General features: G+C 44.5%; 1 protein-coding gene across 1 annotated transcript; it reads right to left on the minus strand.

Moving 5' to 3' along the window:
• Positions 1–471: 471 nt before the first annotated feature.
• Positions 472–22578, minus strand: LOC133118151 (gamma-aminobutyric acid receptor subunit pi). Its single transcript, XM_061227943.1, has 9 exons — positions 22498–22578; positions 8964–9076; positions 7491–7558; positions 6885–7102; positions 6377–6459; positions 4146–4283; positions 3482–3634; positions 2925–3118; positions 472–2024 (listed from the first exon to the last, which is right to left on the minus strand). The coding sequence occupies exons 1-9, from the start codon at positions 22551–22553 to the stop codon at positions 1671–1673; spliced, it is 1377 nt and encodes a 458-aa protein (XP_061083927.1). The 5' UTR covers positions 22554–22578; the 3' UTR covers positions 472–1670.
• Positions 22579–25064: the final 2486 nt, after the last annotated feature.

A 25064-nucleotide genomic window follows, 5' to 3' on the forward strand; every position in this document is an offset into this window, starting at 1 on the left:
ACTTCAAAATCACACATTTAAAAACTATTTGGATGTTTTCAGATGAGAGAGAGAATGCAATATCTGTATCAGGCATAAAATGTCAAAATAAATCTTTGGTCCTTCAGTTTTATGCTTCTTATTCCTGCGACAGGATATTCTGAACAAAATATAAACAGTGGTGAGGGGTGATTCAGTTAAGGAAGGTCCATTTTCCTCAGTATGCGAAGATTATTGTACATACTGAGGACATCAAAATGTATATGGCACTGGTACTCACAGATGCCTCAAAATCAGTTTATCTGTACATTCAAAACACAGGCTTCTGTGAGAAAGTGCCTGATCATTTATTCAAGACCTTCTGGATAAAAGGTACCAAAAAAAAAAAAAAAAAAAATACTGTATAGGCTACAGTCATACAGACTATGCCGCTCACTTTGTTGAATAAGCTGTTTATTAACCCTCCTAATTCTTGTGACGTGAAACTACTTGCATTTGATATACATTTTTGCATTAAACTCCAATAATGGAAATATATGTTTAATATGCTTTCACCAAGATAATGTGTCAGAACCCTGAAGAAGTGAAATAAGCTGAGTTACTTGCTGATGCAGTTTGGCGGTATGCATGGAGTTAGATCATGCACTGCAGTCTTTCAGAGTTGAAGTATCAACTGAAGCAAAAAGCACTGGTTCCACCAAGAAATATAACGGTTTTATGTTTATAAATAAATAAGTGAGTTTGCAACTGAAATATCCCCAGGAAGGGAAATGTTTCCTAGTGTGAAGTCAATAATAATTTCACAAAATCAGCATTTTTTTCCCAAATCTGTGTAATTTGCCGTTTTTGTTTTGTGCAGTTTATTGCACATTAAAAACCGCGTTTACAATTTAATATTTAATACGGTAGCTGAGAGGTTGTCACTCACGTATGTGCGCACACTCGCCATTTCTCCACTTTTGGGGTTTCTGCACCGATCCCTGATCTGTTTGTTGCTCTGGACAAGAGCGCCTACAGCTGAATGGCTGCAAAGTGAAGTTAAAGTGAAGCGTGATTAGCGGCAAGCTAAGCATTGTCAAAGACACTTTCCTGGAGGATAAAGACTGCTTCCCTCTCACTCTGCAGGTCTGCTGGCAAATCTAATACAGCATTCAGGGCTGTCAGCCCTGCTCAATCTGTAGTGAAAATGCCTCCAGCTCTCTTCAGGTGCTCCGGAGGTGCCTCTAAGGGGCTCACATACAGTGGCTGTACAGTTGCACCTTTCATGCTTTTTGCTGGACATGCTGCGCTCAAAGAAGTCTGGTCTGAGTTTCCCTTTCTCAGTCATTTGATTGTGTACTGGAACACAGGAAATATGGGAAATAAATAGATAAATTAACGAATAATTGAAACAATTGAATAGCTTATAGAATACAGCCTGACTTGTCCCACAAACACACACGCGCACACACGTTTTTATAACGCTGGCTTTTTCGTTGAGAAATGTTGAGGTGTTGGACGGCAGTCACCACTCCGTTCTGTAACTTCACAGGGGTTATTCGGCGAAGCCTGCGGAATCTGCGAACGTACCGTTCAAACAAACACGCTCTGTTCGGAAGACGACGGAATGAGCAGACGCACACACACGCACACACACGCACACACACACACACACACACACACACACCCACACACACACAAGCACACGCGTGTTAAAAGTATAAGTAGTATGTCCAGTATAGCAGGTTGACGGCGATGAAGGACAGAGGGAAGGACATGCGTGAGTAGTTGTCTATGTAGTGCGGGTTCTCCACGTGGCAGCAGTTTATGAAGTTCAGCCACTTCCTCAGGGAGCGCAGGACCTCCTCCAGCCGGCTGGGTGCCTCTCGGGGCGTGTCCGCGTCCGGCTCGCTGCTGGAGGGGCTGCTGGCCCCGGGCCCCGGGGTGGTGGGGGTCGAGGGGGTCGCTGCGGGCTCCTTGCGTTTCTTCAAACGCGTGGAGTTGCTGGCGATGGTGGTCACAACTCCGTTCATCTCGTCTTCACATTCCAGAACCTGCTGTCCGTACTGTGCGTGGAGTGGACAAAACGATATGCTCATTTACATGCATTTTACCCAAAGCACTGAGTCAATGTCTGCATATGTACATCAAAACTGCTGAATAAACCCAACCACGCAAAATAAATAAGCCAGGCGTCCACCATTTTTTTATCTGTAGTTCTATAGCCATCACAGCTCTGTAGCAGTCTTACCTACATGTGATCTGTAGTTCTATAGCAATCCCAGCTCTATAGCAGTCTTACCTAGGGCGGCCTGAAGTGTAGTGGTTATGGTTAAGGTGAATGGCTAGGACCAGCAAAGTCGGCGGTTCGATCCCCGGTGCAGCCACAATAAAATCCGCAAGGCCCTTAACCCCGCATTGCTCCAGGAGGATTGTCTCCTGTTTAGTCTAACCAACTGTACATCGCACTGGATAAGAGTGTCTGCCAAATGCCATTAATGTAATTTCTACATTTGATCTGTAGTTCTATAGCCATCACAGCTCTATAGTGGTCTTACCTACAAGTGATCTGTAGTTATATAGCTATGAGAGCTCTCTAGTGGTCTTACCTACAAGTGATCTGTAGTTATATAGCTATGAGAGCTCTCTAGTGGTCTTACCTACAAGTGATCTGTAGTTATATAGCTATGAGAGCTCTCTAGTGGTCTTACCTACAAGTGATCTGTAGTTATATAGCTATGACAGCTCTCCAGTGGTCTTACCTACAAGTGATCTGTAGTTATATAGCTATGAGAGCTCTCTAGTGGTCTTACCTACAAGTGATCTGTAGTTATATAGCTATGAGAGCTCTCTAGTGGTCTTACCTACAAGTGATCTGTAGTTATATAGCTAAGAGAGCTCTCTAGTGGTCTTACCTACATGTGATCTGTAGTTATATAGCTATGACAGCTCTCTCGTGGTCTTACCATGAACGCGTTGGCTCCATTGGGGTGATGCAGGGTGCAGAAGTGAGCGACTGCGTACTCGATCAGCGCTCCGAAGATGAAGCTGAAGCAGATGCCCAGGTACACGTCGATGGCCTTGATGAAGCAGTTGGCGTTGGGCAGCGAGGTTCGGGCGCCCATCATCAGGGTAGTCATCGTCAGCACGGTGGTCACACCTCCAAAAAATATACAAAAAATTTGTTTCATATTTACCATGTTGGGGTGGGTTCGAGCACAATAGGTGCCTACTGCTATAGGATGAACTGAGTGAAGGAAAGGGTACTGTGGGAGGAGCTACCTGTATGAGAGCATACCATGTGATGCAGGAGTGTCAAACCCCAGTCCTGGGGGGTCACAGTGTCTGCAGGTGTTTGTGATTTATCTACATACATCATCCTTGAGAACAAGGTGGGTGGATTTGTTACCCAATCAAAGGCTTAACTGAGTCCAGTAGACACTGCGGATCTCTGGGCCTGGATTCTGACTGTGGTGTAATGGAATAGGTACAGGTTGGGGTACAGTGAAATGGGGTACAGTACCTATACAGATGCGGGCTGGGACAGAGGACTGACTGATCCAGAAGGAGACCCAGGAGAGCACCACCAGCAGGCTGGACGGAACGTACGTCTCCAGGATGAAGTACAAGATACTCCTCTTCAGCTCAAAGTGGAATATCAGTTTGGGGTAGTGCCCTGTAGTTAACACAATCACTCTGCTGTATTAGAGTGGAATATCAGTTTGGGGTAGTGCCCTGTAGTTAACACAATCCCTCTGCTGTATTAGAGTGGAATATCAGTTTGGGGTAGTGCCCTGTAGTTAACACAATCCCTCTGCTGTATTAGAGTGGAATATCAGTTTGGGGTAGTGCCCTGTAGTTAACACAATCCCTCTGCTGTATTAGAGTGGAATATCAGTTTGGGGTTAATATAGAATGAGAATAATATATTTGACACATACGAATAATATAGAATGTGTCAAATAAAATAAAATAAATCAGATTGTACGATTCAACGTCTTGGAGAGTGGACACTATTATTAGGTATTAATGCGATATCAATCATTATAATCAGTGGATTAGAGTTCAATGGCAGCTTAAAGGAAGTTTGCCCGTTGCGGTAAATGTGTTCAGTACCCCAGTGCTTGTTGAGTTCCACAGGACTTGTGGGTAACCTGTGAGTGGACGCAGGCGACAGGGTGCGGTACCTGTCTCGTAGATGGCCTCGGAGACAGAGGTGTAGTGGTCCTCGACCGTGTACTGGGCCAATCGCAGTGTGTCCAGGCCGCTCACAGAGTCGTTTCCTCTGGTCCAGTAGAACATCACGTCGTTTATATTATACCCCCCTGCAGGGCGGAGAAGCCAGCCGCAAAAACGTAAATCCACAGGCAGTGAACGTCAGGCGTGTCCGGGGAGCAGTTGAAGGGATGTTTGAGTCAACAGAAAATTATTTTTATTATTATTATTTATTATTTGAGTTATTATTTACTGTACGGTTTGGATCGTGCCTTCTGAGAGGGCTCCTCTTGAGCAGGGTAAATCACAGTGTGTTCTCATTTTGGTTTCAATTATCGCAATGTCTTATGCTTTTGGATTGCATTCCCAACAACTTGAAGCTTCACGTCATATACTGTATTACTGTAGGTTGCTTAGTACGTATTCAACTGTTTTACAGCGCTCTATGATAGAATGATAATGAAACATTTTAGCTTTTAGCCCCTAGAGGGTGCTCCAGAATCAAAGGTTCACAGATCTCGCAAGCTGTCGGGTGTCACCCAATCGCATGAAACCTTTCCACTGAGATGGCTCTCTCTCTCTCACTCTCTCTCTCTCACTCTTTCCTTCACTCCCTCTCTCCCTCTCTCCCCCTCAGGACAGAACACATATGAGGCATGTATTATTGATTCCCTGTGTTGCATGCAGGATGAGAGAAAGTATTGGCGACTATAATTTCCTGCTCTTCCTCGTCACCACAGCAGAGTAGAACATAAATAATTTCCCCAAGCACAGGAGCGAAACATTGAAAATGCATTGTGTAAACTGCTGACACCAGGTTAGTGGAAAAAAACAAGCAATGTTGTGAAAATGAGTTTTAAAGTTTGGACAGACCCAGGTTTTACTGTGTCTCTCTGTGAACGGCACTGGAACAGGGCAACTTGGGGGAACAACCAAACAGCTGTGATTTCAAAGCCTGCAGGGACTCTCAAGATATACTTCTGAGACTTTCACAGTGCCTGCACTTATCATTCCAACAGAAGGACCATTCCACACACACACACACACACACACACACACACACACACACACACACAAATGCACACACACGCACACACACACATGCATGCATGCACACACACACGCACACACACACACATGCATGCATGCGTGCACATACACACACGCACACACATGTGCATGCACACACACACGCCATCAAGTACTATATATCAATAAAAAATGGCTTGGGTTCCTTCCTCAATCTTGTAAGTGTCAAATAAATATTTTTACAGCGTTTTATTTGACTGTGCTCCGTAAACATCAACCTAAAAAGCTGTGCATTTTCCATGACGCTGCTTCAAAAGAGCCGGCCTGTCAGCGGGAGGGGGGCAGGCGTGGAGAATCCGCCCGTCTAGGCTGGGTAAAATCACCATATTCACACGGCAAGTCACAGAAACGTCCCCCTGGAGGGCGGCTCAGGTCAGAGCAGCCTGGCAGGGTATATGGGCTGAGTTTGGATGTCACTGTGGGCCGGCTCCAGGGATCACCACGCACGCCCCACATTTACCCAGCGCCCCTCCTCCTGCCCCACACAGCCTGGCCTTACATAAGGCGCTACCGCGGGGTCAGAGGGGAGATGAGCCGGGGGAATCGGGGGCAGGAACGGGCAGAGGACGGAATTAAGGGGGCAAATGAAGGAAGTGAGAGGCAGATTTCACATGAAACTGCACCTGACCTCCATAAGTCTGTGTGACAGGCGAGGGTCTCATGCACATACATACGTGTTCAAATAATCAGCAACATGCATAAATACACACACGCACTCACATGGGCATGCACAGGCACAAGTGCACATGCAGTATGTACCCATGTACAAATCAATATGCACAGATATGCACACACACTCACACACAGAAAAGAGAATATCAAAAGGCTACATTTCCATATGGATTTCTTTGCATGACTCATTTTGAATCAATCAATGAGGACACTGATATGTGAATGGGCAACCTTTTAGCTCCTCCTTCTTAGTCTTCTCACCGATCAATGAAAACATTATGTTACATTATGCCACCGTGTAGTTACGTGACTTAGCACGTCCCATCCACCCCAACCTACAGAAAGGGCAGTCCATGAAACAGAGACACTTAAACCTCAGTCTTTTCACACTTTGGGTGCCTGTCTGGTCACCGGACTGTAGAGACATGTGAAGTGGTCTTACAGCTCTCCAGCTGCAGAGTGCAGGTCTGCTTGTCCATAGGGTACTTGGTCAGGTCCATGTTGCAGGCCACCGTGGTTGTGATCCTACAGTAGAGACAGTGGAGAGGGAATCACAGGTTACATGTGGTTTACCTTACTGGAGTGTCCTACTTTTTCCCTGTGAGTAGATCCCCCGTTCCCGTCTCCAGGGAGATTCCCGCCAGCTGCTCTCTCTGAGCACTGCTCTCTTTTCCCCATCGTTCCCTCCAGTGCTGCTCCCTCCATCTGATACCCCTCCTTCCACTCACCCCCACTTCACCTATATCTGTGACCCCTCTCACCCCCTCCTCCCCAGACACAAACATACATGCACAGACACAAAAATATGCACACAGCAAAACACATGTACATACACACACACACACATACACACACACACACACACACTCACATGCACAGATGGACGCATTTCATACGCACGCACAACTGAGCAATGGTAGGGACACGCGCGCGCACTCTCTCTCACGCACCTCAGGGCATACAGAACGGTGCCGTTCGGAAAGATCCGGATCAATCTGTTCTCCACGGTGATGTCATGGAGGAAGGACTTCTTGGAGTCCACGATGAAGGTGTCGGGCACCCAGAGCAGCTCCACCAGCCGGCCGTCCAGGCTCAGACTCTTATTGCCGTCGAAACACAGACGCTCATCCGTCCACCGCTGCCTCAGGAAAATCGTGGCGGTGTAGTCCTACACAAAGGCACAACGCACACATTACTGTCTGTAACACTGCATTGGCACGCCAGTCAGCATATCTAACACAATTTAGGTGTATGTATACCCTACACAGAGGGCAGTTTATCCATTTCCTACTCAATGACCTAGAAACAACGGCTAAGTTCGGTTCTAATCGCTAAATACTAACCTTCAGCCAATGCTGTTGGAAGCTGAGACTGGTTTTGTATATTTAAATCACAGTCTGGGCAGAAATTTCGGTTTAAATATGCTAGCCCCCAGCACATTTGACAATCCAGATGGCATTGCAGGTCGACCCAGTTACAGTATGTAAAAACATTTCACGCTGAAAAAAAAAACTCAGCTGTGTGGTTAGCATGCTAATGGCTACTCCGTGTCCTACCATGTTGATTTCTGATATCGTGTCGATGCTGGCAATGTCCAAACTCATGCCAACCGTGACCGGCCCATCTGTGGGAGAAACAGAATAAAACATGGGCCTGTCAACATATAACACATATAGACTTTTGCTCTCTCTCCCTCTCTCTCTCACTCACAAAAATCAGTCGCTCCTCACAGACACTCGATCTGACTAGCAAACAAACCTCTTCCCTAACAGAGGCTTAAATCTTCCCTGCAGACAGTCAGTTTCCCTCAAGCTGTTTATTTAAGTGTTATTAAGAGATTGTTTATTTCTGGATTGGCACTCATGGAATTAATTAGCTGAATAATGCACATCAGTGGGCAGTTTATCACCTATGCTTTAATTGGACCTCATAACTACGTTCAGACATGATTACATTACCAAGGGGACAAATTCACTCCTTGCTGTCTGTGCACAAACTGGGCACGATAATAGATTAATGTGTAATTACAGGATGATTAATGTAAGGAAAAAGCAATGACATTGTAAAAACTACCTTCCAGTGAATAGGGATTACCCAGTTAATGTGCATATTTATGAACATACTGAATTACATAGGGCCTGTGTGCCATCTGTGCATGTGTATACTCTGGTATTCACAGGAAAGGACAACTCAACACCTACTTCCAACAATCCTACAAGAGTTCATGTTCATTCGGCAGCTCATCACCTATGACTTAATCAGAGAGCTACTAATTTATCTGGTCAATGAGACCGATTCAGTCCCTGTCCTCAGCGTCTGTGCCCACAAGCCGACTGCAATAACAGAGTAAACTGCATTTAACCAGCGCTCTCTGCCCAGGTCCTTAATGGAGTCTGGGGCCAGGGCACTGCCTGTGGTATGTACACTATATCCAGATGTGATTTTTCCGGTTCATTCCGTCGACTCATTCAGTGAGGGGCAGTGAAACTGCAGTAATGCACCGCCATTAGGGTAACTGTAAACTGTCCTGCGTGTGTGTACGTTCTCAAACAGAGAGGTGAATCACAATGAAACCTGCAACACAGGAAACGGCCAAACCTTGAGAGATTATAAAACGCTCACTCTAAACAGGGGCACATTCATCACTCTGAAGTTCCCTGTTTTTGCTTATAACCAAGAGGTAATACAAGGCTATGGGCCCTGCAATGCAATGTATTTCAACTCGAGCATTGCACCAAGCAAAGTTTTTATTCTCTGTAATGCTGTTGCATATGTTTGCCATTGCTAGTAGATAAATAGTATTCTACCACAGTCTTCTTGCAAAAATAAACTCTAATAAACAGAACTACTCTAAATAAACATCGATACAGATATTTACAAATCACAGCCAGAAATGTTACATTCCTATATGAATACATAGAAACAGAAAAATTATTTCAATATTTAATATCTCTTGTGTCAGTGGGCAAATCAATTTCAGTAATTTCTCATTGTGCAGTGGTGATACTGAAGGACGTGCGTCTTCTTACTGTCAAAGAAAGGCCGCAGGTATTTGTTGTATCCTTTCATCAGCTTGTGAATGGTGGGGGGGAGAATCTCGCCCTCCTTTACTTCTGCCAGCAGGAGAAAGTCTTCCATAATCCTGCGGGGTTGGGAGAGGCAGGTGTAGAGGAATTTGGAAAATGATGTGACCAGGGTGGCTCCTCTCTCCTTGGCTAAACAATAATGGTTTATTGCTCTCACGGACCCCTTTCTGTTTGGAGGAGTGTCACCCCCTAAGCTCCCCTCCCCAGCAGAATAACATAAGGCAGGAGTCCTGTGTGTGTTTTTTCTCCTTCTTGTCTGTGTCTGTCTAGGAATAAAGATGGGTGAAAACGCAACAGTTTCAGAGAACTACAAATGCTTGTACTTCTCTCCGTGGTCATGAAATAAAGCTGGACCAGCTTTGAAGTCTTCATAGGCCTGAATTATTCTGAACTGAATTATTCCTCGAGAGCAGGAAAGACTCAGAAGCTGAATAAAGTCACGCATTCACTCGACGCGATCTGATATTTCTATTCCAATTACAGACCTCCCGACCACACGTCCACAGAGTGTCGGAACGGTGACGCCAGTCGGTAGCGTAGCGATAAGACGCGTGAACCCAGATTAAAGGGCCAAAACGACTCTGAATGAAAGAGAGATAAACTATAATTGGAAAACTCTGATACTTTCTGACACAACACATTGAAATATTTCATCAGCATTTTTTAAATTCAGATTTTTTTAAAACTTGTTTTCTTTTTTATGCAGTTTCACGCTTATCACATGTTTTTCTTTCCTACATCAGCTAATGCCCATGTTCCCTGATAACTGTACAGTTACATGGATTTATGCTGCTTTATCTGGGCTTATCACTAAAGGGGTTAAGTATTCAAAAGCAAGTGGTGGCGCTTATCCGTAAGAACGAAATGTGCTATTCATCGAGTCTCTGCAAAAATCTACCCTCCGGAACATTCTGAGCTTTCAGAAGGAGGTTCCACATTAAAGGAAAAACTGGGCCCAGAGCGGGAGACTCATGAGCAGAGCTGACAGAGAGCCTCACACAAACAGAAGCCTTCATGAATATTCCATATGCAGGGAAATGACTCTAAAGTCCCCCATAATAGGGAATATTGACCCTCTTCAGCCCACCTACCCTGCTCCCATCCACACCCTCCATGAGCAGAGAGGGCACAGAGATACGTACTTTCATCTGTCACCACATCTGCCACAAAGACTTCTGGAGACTAATTTATTGTTTTCCCCCAGCTCCACAGCTTGGAGTAAAACAGCCTCTTTTCGGCAGTGCAAAAATAAATAATGTAAAAAAATAAAGAAATAAAAAGAACAAGACCTGACATCACATTATTTAGCAAGAAGGCCCCCGTGTGCCACTGTCATAACAGAGTCTGTTTCAACTCTTAGATGCGAAGGAAATGAGAGTGGGGGGTTTGAGAATTTTGGGCCAATGCTTTGTGTCTGCGTGTGTGTATGTGTGTGTGCATGTGTATGTGTGTGTGTGTACGTGTGTGCGCCTGTGCGTGTGCTTGTGTGTGTGTGTGTGTTAGTTGTATAGTGATGTGCTAAGCACCACAGTGCCTTGGCAAGTACGTGGGATGAGAGCTGCTGCCCTCCAGCCCACAGGAGAAGCTGGGCTGCCATAATGTGCCACTGCCATCACGCTGAATTATAAAACCTGGCAACCATGTGGACACGGCCCCAACCACAACCGCAAGCACAACCTCTGAGTTCAGCAGTAACAGCAGAGAGGAATCTATAAGCCTCAGACCCAGATCTCCATGGAAGGGGGAAAAGACACAGTGGCACTACGTAGCAACATTGACATTGTGTAGCCATGTTTTCAGCAGGTCAGGTGAAGGCTACACCATATGAATGCCACAGCTGAGGACTTCACATCACTGCTCCTCAGCCTCTTCCCCTTCACTAGCTCTTCCTGGAAACCCTGAGATACTGAGTGACAGCGAGCAGGGGCCTGTTCCTCTGTGTGGAGTCATACGTAGTTCACCAGAGCAGTCAAACCCCTGAGCCTACCTGTGCTTAATCTGAACCTACTTCAGCACGCATCCATCTGAATGGGGTAAGTGTGAGGGAACAGAAACAGGAAGTGTGTTATTAGACTGGATTAGTCTGTATTGCCTGTTCTATATGGAGCCGGACACAGAATATGGAATGAGTGATATTACATTACAGTAATGGCATTTTGGCAGATGCTCTTATCCAGAGCGAGGTACAGTTGATTAGACTAAGCAGGAGACAATCCTCCCCTGGAGCAATGCAGGGTTAAGGGCCTTGCTCAAGGGCCCAACGGCTGTGCAGATCTTAATGTGGCTACACCGGGGATCAAACCACCGACCTTGTGTGTCCCAGTCATGCACCTTAACCGCTACGCTACAGGCCGCCCACATGGAATACCTGACTGACAGAAATCTTATTTCCAGCTGAAATTTGAGCAACAAAAAAACCTGCTGATGCAAAAAAGTACAGCCCTACATTACAGCGAGCGCAATGAAATCATGCATGAGAATACAAAGCAATCCTGCTATGAGCGTGCGTGAGTTTTCACTACGTTTTCCCCCTGTTGCTGCATAATCCATTATCTCAGCTGTTTCTCCTCCTCCTCCACTTTCCTGTCCCTCTGTGCATTATGCATTGTAGAAATGTGTGATTCCTTTTCATAAAGACGGAGTCCCTCGAGCGCGTGGCTCGCATTCTGCTCCGAAACCGCCTTTCGACACGGGAAGTCTGCCGTCAGGCCGAGATCATTCCACCCTCCCTGCCTTACCGCGGTCTGTCTGCTCACATCCACACTCAAACCGGGGTCATCCAGAGAAGTATAAAGGGCTAAAGAGCAGCCATTTCCCTTGGCCTTGGCACTTTCCCCTTGGCCTTGGCACTTTCCCCTAGGCCTTTGCACTTTCCCCTTGGTCTTAGCACTTTCCCCCTGCCTTAGCACTTTCCTGTAGGCCATAGCACTTTCCCTTTGGCCTTGACTGGAGTTCATGATTCGATTCCATTGACCTTACTGTAACAAGAGCCCCAGGACACAAGTATTAAATGATAACACCAAAGATCCGCCATCATAGTGTATATTTATTTATTTATTTATTATTATTTAATTTCCCCCATGCTTTTCAAGCATACAATATACTGCAGCTCATTACCTGTACTATTTACTTTATACAATTCACTTTTCTGAATCTCTGCCAAGGACGTGAATAATTCTTGAGATGTATACCAGTGGTACTCGAACCGCGGTACACAATTAATAATCTGTTTGTTGAACTGAGTGGACATCTGCATCACTGTCAAGATTACCGATAATAAAACACCCCCCCCCTCTTGCCACACCCCCTACATATCTAGACAGTAACAGTCACAACTGTCATGGCTGACTTGTATACACGGTACACACAGCACAAGATTCCATGCTTGCTGTCAACCAGCTACAACACAATGTTCTAACAGAGACAGGTTTTTGAGAGAGTGGGCGGATGAGTGCTTCAGCGGACCCAGTAGCGGTCTTAAAGGTGTCTGTCTTATGCGGTCGCCCCGCTGCTTGAATCAAAACTGACTCCGCCACTGAGTTTCCTCTGGCGATTTCAGACAGAGAAACTGAATCTGAACAGGAAAGTGCACAATCAAACTTGTCTTTTTAGTGTAAAGACGAATCGGAACATTGCGGCCGCCTCATACGAAATCAGACATGACATAATGAACGAGATGAAGGCACACACAGATCGAGCGATGATAAAAAACAGTGGGCTGATAGCATGTGTCAGGATACTCCCTCAGGCAGAGAACTTGTTAGCAGAAATGAAAAAGCTCCAGCTGTCTTATCTGACTGTGGCCAGAAGGGCATCAGATACTTCAGAAAACCTAGAAACCACACAGTCTGCACATTTAATGACTTTCCACAGTTACTGACATTTGGCAGAGCCACACACACACTAATATAGAGGAGAAGGAGATGCTACTCAACATGGTTCCCCTCCAGATACAAGAGGCGGTACAAGAGGATATTAAAGCATCCACACTGGACACATGGAGGAAGTTCAATATACCAACCCTATAACTGACTGCAACTACAAATCACAATGAATGGTGCTCAAGCCATGCCAAGAATCTGTTGTGTAGCATTACTGGAAGTGGACTGGGAGGAGAACTATAGTCACAATATTGCACAACATCTGCAATATTTCAATATTTAAATGATACAATGTAATAGAATCTGTCCCCCAGGAGTATAGGCCCATCAGAAATGTCATTTTTATTCCACAATGATGGGGTTTGGCAAGCCTGGTCACTTTACGGACGGGACCATGTTGAGCCATTATTACTGTCGCTGAGGTCCAAACGGGCCAACAGGGAAAAGAGATAAAACCAGACGTCCATTCATCTGGAGCCACTGCCTGAAAACTGACCCAACTGAACGCCATTATGGCTCCTGTTTCGAGCCCCAGCTGAGAGAAACGACCACATCCTGCCAGGATCGAGGGATCATCTGCAGTTCACCTCTCCTCCCATAAAATAATGTCTGCAAACAGGCTGACTATGTTAATGTTGCAATAAATGGGCCGTGGTGGCATCTGTGTGAATGTCTGATATAACACTTTCTGTGTGCAATTGGCCCCTCTCATTTCCCTGTCCAAGCTGTTGATTCAAGTTCAGCGCTCAGGTGCAACAAGCCCCCGCCCCCCCCCCCCACACACACACAATATTTGAGGATTTGGAACAGAATTACCACTCAAGCAAGTTTCACTGCAGAACTCAAAATCTCTCTCTCTGCCTCTCTCTCACTCTGACATAAGGATTCTGGAAATAATATTTTCTGCCTATCATCTAAAGTGGATCCTGACCTTACTGAAGCACTCGTTATCAGTGAGTGGAACACTATGGAGACTTGTCTATGCTGCCAGGACTTTATTCTGATAACATAATGGACTGCATTTTATTTCACTTCCTTGTCCTGCTTGTCAGCACTGGCAGCAGTGCTGCAGAGAACACATGATGCTTTTCTCCCCACTTTGTAATTGAGGATGTTGAGCACATGATATGACCATATAAATGAACTTTGATTTGTCTGGTACATTAAAACCAGTTAAATATATATCTTTTATTTTTTGGTTTTCTTCAATCCAAGATCCTGCATTGTAGCCTTTTTTTGAAAGAGAGAAGCAGGGCAATTTCCACTGGTCTTTGAGCACGCTCTTCTCTGAAAGCTCTGGGCTGTGGACCCTGTAGACCAGCAGCAGTTAGGGCCGCCCACCTGCAGTAGAAATGGAACTGTTCTGAAACTTTGGATAATATATTCTGTCTCGCGTTTTTAAAACGGTCAGTGCACTCCCTAGAAGAGGTGCGCAATTATAGGATATTCAGAAATCACATGCCATTTCCCTGTACTGTGTTGATCTCAGTAGCTAAAGGTGTTGTGTTCTTTGCTAACTGGATCGGTGTAATATGCCGGGAGACTGTTTATCAACTTGAGACATGCAGCATAGCAACAGCGCGGTATTTAAACTGTGTACACAAATATAACTACATGAAGCATCAGCATCATTGTTTTGGGCCATTTCAGATTCTCTCCCCATAAAAATGTAATTGCCACACTCATTTATTATGGTTATTACGGTTTTCCTCTTTAAATAGGGAAATAATGGGCATTTGTTAAAATTTAAACAATCAGCAGATGTGTTGGAAGTATGAATTTAATAGAAAGCACTTTAAGGGAAAAAATACTTTTTTCGGGGGTGGTGGGATGGAGGGCTTCACACTTGGCAGCAGCAAGGCAATATTTTGCAGGCTGCGAGGGTTAGTTAGTCCCAAGGTAGAGATTTTTATGCATATATTTGGGGTTGGGCTTCTGTAAAGGATAGAGCCTGGAGCCTCTGCATGTTCTATCTCTCCCCCCTCACTCTCTCTCTCTCTCGGCAGGGATGAGGCACACATATCAGAAGAGATTACTGCATGTTGTTCACCCCTGCAGAGATCCGCGCTGTTCTCCCCCTCTCCTCTCCGTTCCAGCTCCCTCACATCATCCCGGCGCTCATCACCACGCCATCCTGCTGCCTCCTTCCTTTTCCTCTCCCCTACAGCGGTGGGAAAACCGCTGTTCCGGGAGAAGACGTCTAACGCAGGCGGACACGGGGGGATTGGGTCTCGGAGACAAGGCAGGATCTGAAGGGGACCGTGTCGCTCTCCCCCTTCCACTGGATATTCACTGCAGCTCCGCAGAGCGGGATTTCGCTCCCGTCCCGCGCCGATAATAATTAAACTTGTTTCCCTGAGCCGCTGTAAACGTACAAGGATCATCACCACCCCCCTCCAGTACCCTTGCGCAGAATACGCAGCGGTGTAACATGAATGATATCTCCGAAGATCCCCGGATTCCCGCACCCCCTTGTCACTTCCAGCGCAGCTCTGCTTCCCTAAGCCGCAGCGCTCGTAATGCGGCTTTAATTCCCCCGGCAACATAAACCCCCTTTGTTTTCTCGCTAAGTGTGTCACACATTAAATCTGAGTTTCCCCCACGCTCCCAGTTCTCTCTCAGTAATCAGGCTAGGACACACTCTTCCAACGTTGAGTGCAAAGTCAGCCATTTCAGAGCCGTTATTAAAAAAGGGAGCAGTGTGGAATTCATAGTGCTACGTGTTCTTACATCCCAAAATCCAATCGCTTTATATCAACTGAGGGACAATGCAACACCACCAGCGACTCTACAGATAGACATGATAGACCAAAATTGCTAAATACACACACGAGCATAGACGTTGAATGTTGAAAGTTGGCCGAACAAAGGACAGCCCAGAGTATGGTCTATAGAAGACTACTATCCTGATCTAACGCCAGTAAATATTTTTCCATCCAAGGGATAAGTACTCTGATCGAAAACCTCACAAAAAGGTGCACGAGAATGAACAAAAAGAACACTGCCTGTCCTTGGCAACAACACACAAAGACAAAAACAAAAACAAAGTCTAGAACTTAAACAGGATCAAACTTCAGAAAACATAAGCCAGCATCTGGTGTGCTAGATCAGCAAAGGAGAGAGCTCTGGGGGTGTGAGCGGGCTGTTTTATACCCTGGAGTGCAGGTGGCCAGGTGTTCATCATACACCATTAGGCCCCCTCTGCGCCTCCACCGACAGGCAGAAAGGAAGGTTCCAGAAAGGAAATAAAAACACAGGAACAGAAACATAACTCGTTTATTTAGACCTGCAGTCTGATTCCACCAGCCGAGATGGCCCGAAACATGCAATCAACAGCATGGAGGTATTATCATTATTGGTGAACACGTTCATCTAAAACAGAACAGTGACTGCTGACTCGAACACTGGTTATGATCCTAGTCTTATCTGAGCTTGTTTATTTAAGCAAGCCTGTGATTGAACATGGGACTTGCACCCCCATGCATGTGTTAATGAACATTGACCAAACATGATCTGCTACCACACATTTGGAACAGAAAATTCTTATATATTTATAAAAAGGTTCACAGTGATTAAGGGTATCGCATATGCCGACCACACGTGAATAACATCTGCTACAGCCCATTCAATGAGACAAGGACCGAGCAGCTCAAATTTTAAAATAAGATTACATAAATAGGCATTATCTAATGTTGTTAACATTAATTAATTATGCACAAATACATCAAGCATGACATTAACTTCAGTATTTGATGTATTTCTTAATAATGTTACGGCCCAACCCCTGTCCCACATACCAGGGGCAAACAAATTGGGCCACAACCTAAAACAAATGCCACAAAAACCGAAAAGTCAAAATCAAAATACAAAGAAAAGCTATGCGTTCTATTCCTAACATAGAACACAAAAAAATAATCTATTCCTAACTTGCGGGAAACTAAAAAGGAGTGAGCCAAACTCTCCAGGAAGGTGCTCAAACCCAAAGAGAATGTGCCGGGCCATCTGCCAACGATAAAAACATAAAAAAGCTGAACGCTTGGGGAGCTGCGGTGGCGCACAGCTGAAGTAAGACACCTTCACGCAGGCGTCAGCCCGTCGCTGTAGCACACAGAGGACCGGGGGTTCGCGTCCCGGCCCTGCCGGAGCCGAGCTCGGCCGGCTCAGGCGGAGCGGCGTAATTGGCCGGCCGCTCCGAGGGAGGGGCTCGGCGGGGTTAGCACGACAGCGTCCCGGCGGCTGGGGAAGCTCGCGGGGGGCAGCTGCGAACACGGAGCGGTTAGATCATGTTCAGCTGGATCTCCACAGCCTCTGGGAGGGCACGCCAGAGCAGCTGAAGAGCTGTACGCTCAGCCCTCCAGCTGGGTTCAGCTGAGGATGTCTCTGATCTCGCAGACACGTTCTAACGGCCCAAAACCTTAATGTATTATTAACATTACCATTTTGAAGACAATTTTATCCAGTGCAACTTAAGCACACTTAGCATGTTGGTATGTAACTTTGTATAATGGGTAACACTTTACAGTTTTAAGGTTCAATTGACTAAGATGAGTTAATGCATTACTGGAATTAACCTCAACAAAGAATGGACTAATCTATTAACATTTATTCATATTATTCTAAACCATTAGCGAAGGTGGAATAAGAGCAAGGGGTTGAGCAAGCAGGTTTCTTTGGTGTAGATAATGTAGTATTCATGCAAGTGTTTCATTACATTAGTGGGTATTGAGTGTTTCTTGTTAGTATATTGTGATGACCAAAAGGGAACAGATCACGGCTCAAGGACATTGAGTTGAAGAGAAGAGAATGGGAAAGCAATAAATACGGTGAAATTAGTCAACCTGTCCCATTTGGTGCTGATAAAATTTGACAAATCAGTTTCAACATTTGCCTGACACGCACAAAAACACACAATCGTTGTAAAAATCTCAGACTGAATTCAGCTACCACAGAAGAATGTTCCCCGGGCCATTTTTATTGACAGATTACTATCATGTACAATTGAACAGAACAACTCAACAGTGCAATGGAATGCTTTATATAACACCGTTCATACCTTTTCAGTAGGGAACGGCTCACCTAAATTTCCAACAGCAGTGATTCACACCTGCCATTTTGTATGAAAGAATAATTTAGCCAATGATAATTGGGAATTATACAGTAAACTGGCCAATCAGAGAGCCAAAGTGAGCACCTGGCACCTGGCCTGCACACTAGAGGACAACCACCTGATCATCATTGTCAGTGTCAGGACCAATAAGGATCTGTATAAGATCTGATCTCCATGTACCATGAAACTATCACTGCCTCTCCATAATCAATGCTTATTTTTTAATGAGGACTTTATTTACTTTGCTGAAATAAAAACAAACTTGACAATTGACTATTTGTATCACGTAGCAGAGAATATATTCCTGTGTTTTGATAGAGTTTGCTTCTCCACAGTCCAGCTCACCAATGTATCTATGACTTTCCCAAAGCAGTGTTGACAGTCTGTCAAGCCATGCACTCCACATTGTCTGAAGGGTGCAGATGGATTTATTTATTTGTTTATTTAAAAGGGATGATGAGGTTCTGCTATCTACAGTACCAATAAGGCGTTTAATCTCTGGCCATAAAAGTCTTGTTAAAAGTTTTGTTAAAAATGAAAGCCTTCGTTGTGGGGAAAAGCTTGGTTATCGAGCTATCACTGTTATCGAGTACATGCAGACATTATTGTCCCCTCTGCTTTAGTTTCATGTGATCTGCTCTGTTATATCTAGTTTACCATTCCCCATAGGCCCACTAGCTGAAGCTGGGCTGGTCATTTACACAGAAATTCACCAGACTAAGAGTCGAAAAAGATAATTGCCTTCATAACTTGGCTTCATTTCCTTTAAAATAGTGCAAATAGAGTTAAGCAGTGAGCTCATTGTGTATAAGGAGCATTCTGAATAAAGACTTGTATTAAAATGAAGTTTTTTTTCCCTCCTCCCTTCAGGTAGTAAACACATTTAAGTATGCACTGCCATGGTTATGCAGAGCCCTGGACAGGAGGGCACTGTAAATAGTATAGATATGACAGGTGAGGATGATGCTGGTCAATATGCCAGTGTGGTTTTGGATTAGGTGGCAGACACTTTGGTCTCCATGACAATCCCATGTTGTGTGGCTTCGCTTGTCACTGTCTACAAATGTACAGCGGGCTAACAATGGGCCAAATCATTAATTGGACTGCTGCAAGAGCTGTCAATCATTCTTCTCGAATAGCAAGTAAACACCCAGAGGGAAAAAGACCAAACCTGTTCATCAGCTGAAGGATGATTTATACAGGATAACTGATAGTATATGCCCTCTGTAATATTAAATAAGTCAAATAAGACAGGATGCTACATAGCACAATCATTTCATCAGGATGTAGTTAGTTGGTCATCCCTGTTCTATTGTGTTAAATAGCAATTGCATGTCAGCCTGTAGCAGGTGTCACAGTACATACATGTGACAAACAGAGGGCAGGGAACATCATCCACAATGTAAAATACCAAAAGGTTCATAAAAAGACTATACGTACAAGAAGCTATTACAAATACGTCACAGTAATGAGTCCTTTTCAAGGTACCTTATGATAAAAGTATCACTGGCAAAAAAGGATAGCACTCAAAGCAAGTACTTCTTTTAAAAGTCAGGATTTCACGGCATAGTATTTTATCTCAAAGCATCCAGAGGAAGACAGTTCAGCTGCAATGATTCTCTGCTCCGCACGCTTCATGGAGAAAAAAAAACAAACGAAAAACAAGTCTTAACAGTGAAAGCCATCCTGCTGTTTATATGCAATTGCCATTTACAGGGAGCCGGAAAATTGGCAAAAAGAAGTCGAATTCAGTTACCAGCAGCAAATGGAGCATTGCCTTCAGCTTAAGCTACAATGAGGTCAGCCATTCACAAGCTCTCCAGAGAGTACGGATAGAGCCAGCACAGCAAAGGAGGCGGCAGAAGCTCACGATCGACGCTTTCGTTCTTTCTACGTTACACACCTTCAGTGACACACCGCGATTCACAAATAGCTGACAGCTTTCAAGGATTAACTCTCATCCCATCATATGTTTATCTTTTCCAGAGCGCGTATAATCCTGGGTGGATGTGACTATCACAGAAATAAAATGCTGGTGTGCACTAAGCCATAAAATGGGCCTCTTATTGAGAAAATTATTCAATAAAGACATCCACTACAGACAAACACAATTTGCTCTGGGTGTTCCAAGATGGCTGTGAACAGCTTTTGCTTCTAGGTTTGCTTATTGGCAAAATCAAGACGCAGGAGGGCTAATTCTCTAGCTACAGTACAGTGGTTAACTATCAATTTTGTCGATGCCTCTACATTTCTTGGGCAATATTATATAATTTCCCATATCAATATTAATGACAGGCTCCAGCCCCCCTGCGACCCTGTTCAGGATAAGCGGTTTAAGATAATGGATGGATGGATATTAATGACTCAGAAATACTCCCACAAATGTGAACCTTTGCTTTGAACTGCTCTCGAATATTATAATACATCCAAATTATGTTTTAGACCTGCACCTGTATGTGAGATAAAACAGAAATGACCTCTGTTGTTCACAGAGAAGAGCAGTGGGGAAGCTTTAATGCTTCATTCTGTGTTTTCCTCTGCAAACGGAAGTAGTTTTGGGAGTGGTTTGGTTTGACTAGAGGAAAGAGTGCCGTAACTTCAGCCGTGCAGCTTTAGTCGATTACAAATGTGGAAAAGCTGCCCTGCAGCCTGGTTATATCAACAGAAAGCAGACAGAGGCAATTTAAGCAGGCGAGAGGCCTTATTTCATCTCCCAGGCGAGAAGGGGAGAGTATCTGACAAACGACTCCAGAACTCCCCCTCTTTGAAATGAGGCAGCGTTTGTGAAGAGCAGGCCTACTCCACAGTCAGACTCCCACTTTCTCTTCCTGTCTGAGAGTAAAAAAGACAGCCAGGGACACACCCTGTCAGGTAAACTAAATGATTCTACATTTATTGCAGTGATTCAGCTGTAAGCTTAGACCATTATACAGTATGTGTATGATGTACTGTGTATGTACTGTGTACGTATAATATAATACCTGGGTAATAAATCCAATGTATTATTATTAGTAGTAGTAGTAGTATTAGTATTATTGTTGTTGTTGCTGGCTCCGTGTAGGTACCAATTATCCAAGGCGACTTGCCATCCAAATAAGCAGTAAGCATGACTCATGGCCATGCTTGGCTGCCACTATGTGCTGATTTTCAGCGTGTAGAATCCCATGCATCAGATCATTAATTCAATCATGATTTTCCAATTAGTTCTCTCAGTCAGAGCCTAATTATGTACTGTATCAAAGCATAAATGATACACAAAATAATTATAGAACACTAAATTGAAACCATGAAATGGAGTCACGCAAGGCGACTGAGTTTTCTCAGATTCCACCAAGCTTCCCCACGCCCGGCCATCTGCACCCCTGGACATTATTAAGGTGATTATGCGATCTCCTTGATGCTCCAGGTGTGGGTGGCACGGCTCCAGAATGTTCCGGGTCTCTGGCCTCTCCCCCCCACCCGCTTCCTCCCTGCGCCCGGCCCAAGGCAGATGGCTCTGCTTTCAGATCCGCACATCACCTCCTGCTCAGCACAGATCTGGAGGACCAGGGTTCAACACCCTCAGGATACAACTTTATTAGGCCACATAACTATCGGCTGCAGAAATCGGCTGCAGCTCGGCAGGGGTTCGTTAGGAGGCTTGATGCTGTGCGTTAAGCAAGCTGGTCATGCATTTTCATTTCCTATGGAGATCCTAGAGCTGGATGGGTTTAAATGTCTCCTCCTCAGTGTGGGATTTAACCCCACAGAAAACAGGTCTGCTGCAGTAACCAGTACCATACCACGCACTGTGCAGTCCCTGTCAGTCAGGAGAACCCAACCCTGGCCCTGGAACCTCATAGGGTTTGCAGGTTTTTAACACTCACTTTAAAACAGGCCAAGAAAACGGAGTCAGCAGATTTCACTGTGTGACAGATGTTTTAATTTATCAATTAAGTGTTGAGTAACAATGAAAACGAACAGACCCTGTGGCTCTCCACAAGCTGGCCACCTAGTTAAAGGATGGGGGGAACAATATTCTCCATATGTTGCTGTCTGATATTTCAAGAGCAAGGGAATGTGCTCCTATATAACAACAGCTGGGTTCAGCGAGGAAAGAGAACCAAGCACCTTCTGGAATCTTATAGCCCTAGCATGAGTATAAGTATAATCAGTAAAAACCCAGCAAGGTTTAGCATAAACCCAGTAGACTTTCCCATAAACCCAATTAAGTTCTGCAGAAACCCAATACGGTTTAGGATAAATCCCACAAACGTCTGCATAAACCCCATAAGATTTAAACTGTAAAACCCTAGCATAAACTCCAGAACATTTAGCATGAATATCATACTGTTCAACCTAAACCCAATACAATTTCACATAGACCCAATAAAGTTTAGCATAAACCCAAAAAAGTTTCACATAAAGTTTAGCATAAATCCTTTACAATTTAGCATGAACTCCATACACTTCAGTATGAAATCCATACAGATGGTAAGGTATCTCTTACCTGCTGATGAAGAAAAGCACAGCAAACGCCGTCCCTGGAGAGGCCAGTGCACGCATGGCTGTTGGAGCAGTTGACCGGTCTGAGGGTGTCTATCTGAAACAAGGACCCGGAGAGAAAACTCAAAACTGCGTCCAACATGGACAATATACGTCCGGTTAGTCACAAGGACCAATTACCGTCCATTACTGAGATACCCTGTATAGGCTTCTTGAGAATCGTGTGAAATAATATTATCATATTTTGAGAAATGGGGAATGTGTCTCTGCTAAAATGCTGATGGAAGTTGCTCCCTAATTGGGCTGATTTAACCTCTATTTGCAGGCGTAAATTGGCTACAGGGTATCACAGATGGTCAAAGCCTTCTGACCTATTTATAGACCAGTGTTTTGTTTTTTTAAATTTTATAATAAATTACTGCCTCCCTTCAAAGAGATTCCAATTACCAATAGGCCTGCTAACACACGTACGTACACACACACACACACACACACAGACACACACAGACACACACACACAGACACACACAGACACACGCACACACACACACACACTCCTTGCACAGCAGTACAACTACTTTACTGTCCCAACAGACATTCTATAATGAATTATTATTCAAAATAATCAGGGAAACTCTTGGCCAAACGTTAATCACTGCATTAAGGAAAAAGCAATCAAAGAAAATGCTCCCCTCCCTCTCACCCTCTCCCTCTCTCTCTCTCTCTCTTGCTGTCTCCCCCCTCCCTCTGTTGTCTGATCTAATAAGATGAAAAGCGGGTGAATCCTCTAAACCGCAGAGGGTCATCAGGGTCTGGAGCCATCAGGTTTGCAAACAGAGAAAATTGACTTACTTCCAGCTCTCTGGAATTGCAGACTCTTATAACATTCTCTCAGGCCAAACTAAAGGTCTACTTTTCACCATAGACTGGGTTCAAGTGTATCACACAATGGAAAAACCAGATTGCAGTATTTTTTATCTACTAAGCTTACTGCAATAGATATTCATTTGACCTAGACATGTGTTTTCAGCCAACTCATACAGATTACATGGAACCTATGGACAGGGAATAGAAAAATAATTTTAAAAAGCACAAGATTGGTACGGTATGATAATAATTCACAAGCTTTTTCCAGATTAGCCTTGTGAGGGTGTGAAATGAGATTACATGCTGAGGGCCAGAGGGAGCTGATATCTCAGAGCAGTGTGTCTTTCACATCAGAATTCTTTAATTAAGATAAAATAGAAGCTGTACTTACTGTACGGTGTTTTAAACTTAACAGTTTTGTTTTGTCTGTCCTTACAATATTATTATTATTATTGCATAATAAAGGTTAGGGAGTACAGAAAAAAATGTACTCTTAGCTAACTCTTACTTATATTGTGGAAACAGAAAATGTTGATTAATGTGCCCCTGATAAATAAAATAAATAAATGTATATAGTGTTGTGAAGTGGGAAGCTCACTTCAGCCGCACTGCTGTTTAACACCCACCTCTATTGATGGGCAAAAAATGTTTCTGTGCTCTGAGAGGGCAGGTGGCTGGCTGCGTGTGCTTCGGAGGACACTGTGCAAGTGTGTGCCAATCCCCAAACTGCCTGAGGGTGCAGTATTACCACATTTTTACCACATTACGTGGGGATATTTAGCTAGCTTATTTGCAATCATTTTTTTGGATGCTACCCCTCTGTTGGAAACATTCAGTCTTGTCATTGCAGAAGGAAACAGAGCTGAAGTCGGTTAATATTAGAAAACATTCATATCTGAATGTCTATAAAAAAAACAGCGTAGACCTCAAAATAGTCCTGGGTGAAACGATGCACGCATGGTTACGGTAACCTTGGTAATGTGATTTCTCTAGACTCTCGGATCCCGTTGGGAAAGCGCTTGTGAATCCATTGGAAATAAATGATATATGGCACCATGAGGAGACTTTCTGTCCCGTTTTGACATACAGTACGTAGGTGATGCACTGTGGCATATTGGGGCCAAGGAGCTGGGGCGTTCAGGTTAAGTTTTATAAAACAAAAGACAAAACTGAACTGACCCTGGACCTTTCCAACTCCCCCTGGCCCACAGCTGATTTACTGTGCCAGTCAATGATGCTGTATTGAGCAATGGACCGCTTCAGCTGCTGTTTTCATCTAATCAAGCATTGTAGCACAGCAGCAGATAAGGCTGAATGTCAGGCCATGCTATTGACTGGAGACAAATTGGCTGAGATGCAACGACTGGGACACAAATAAGAGCCCATAGCAGCAAACACATCAGCACATCAGTGCTTCATATTCGGTGAGGTCTTGTCTTTTCCTCCTTCGTAATGGATCTGGATGATGTAATCTCTGCTGAGGAGTGGGGATCAGGTCCTCCTGAGAACTCCTCCCACAGCTCTGAGGAGGAGCAGAAACATGTCTGCCCCCAGACAGCCACAGGTCATCACTGCCCCATCGCCAATGAGCCACATCACAGCACAAACACACACACAACCACACACACACGTGTACATGCATATACACTCACAACCACACACACGCGTGTACATGCATATACACTCACAACCACACACACACAC

The sequence above is a fragment of the Conger conger genome, chromosome 18 (assembly GCF_963514075.1).
Source record: "Conger conger chromosome 18, fConCon1.1, whole genome shotgun sequence".
NCBI classification, from domain to species: Eukaryota; Metazoa; Chordata; class Actinopteri; order Anguilliformes; family Congridae; genus Conger; species Conger conger.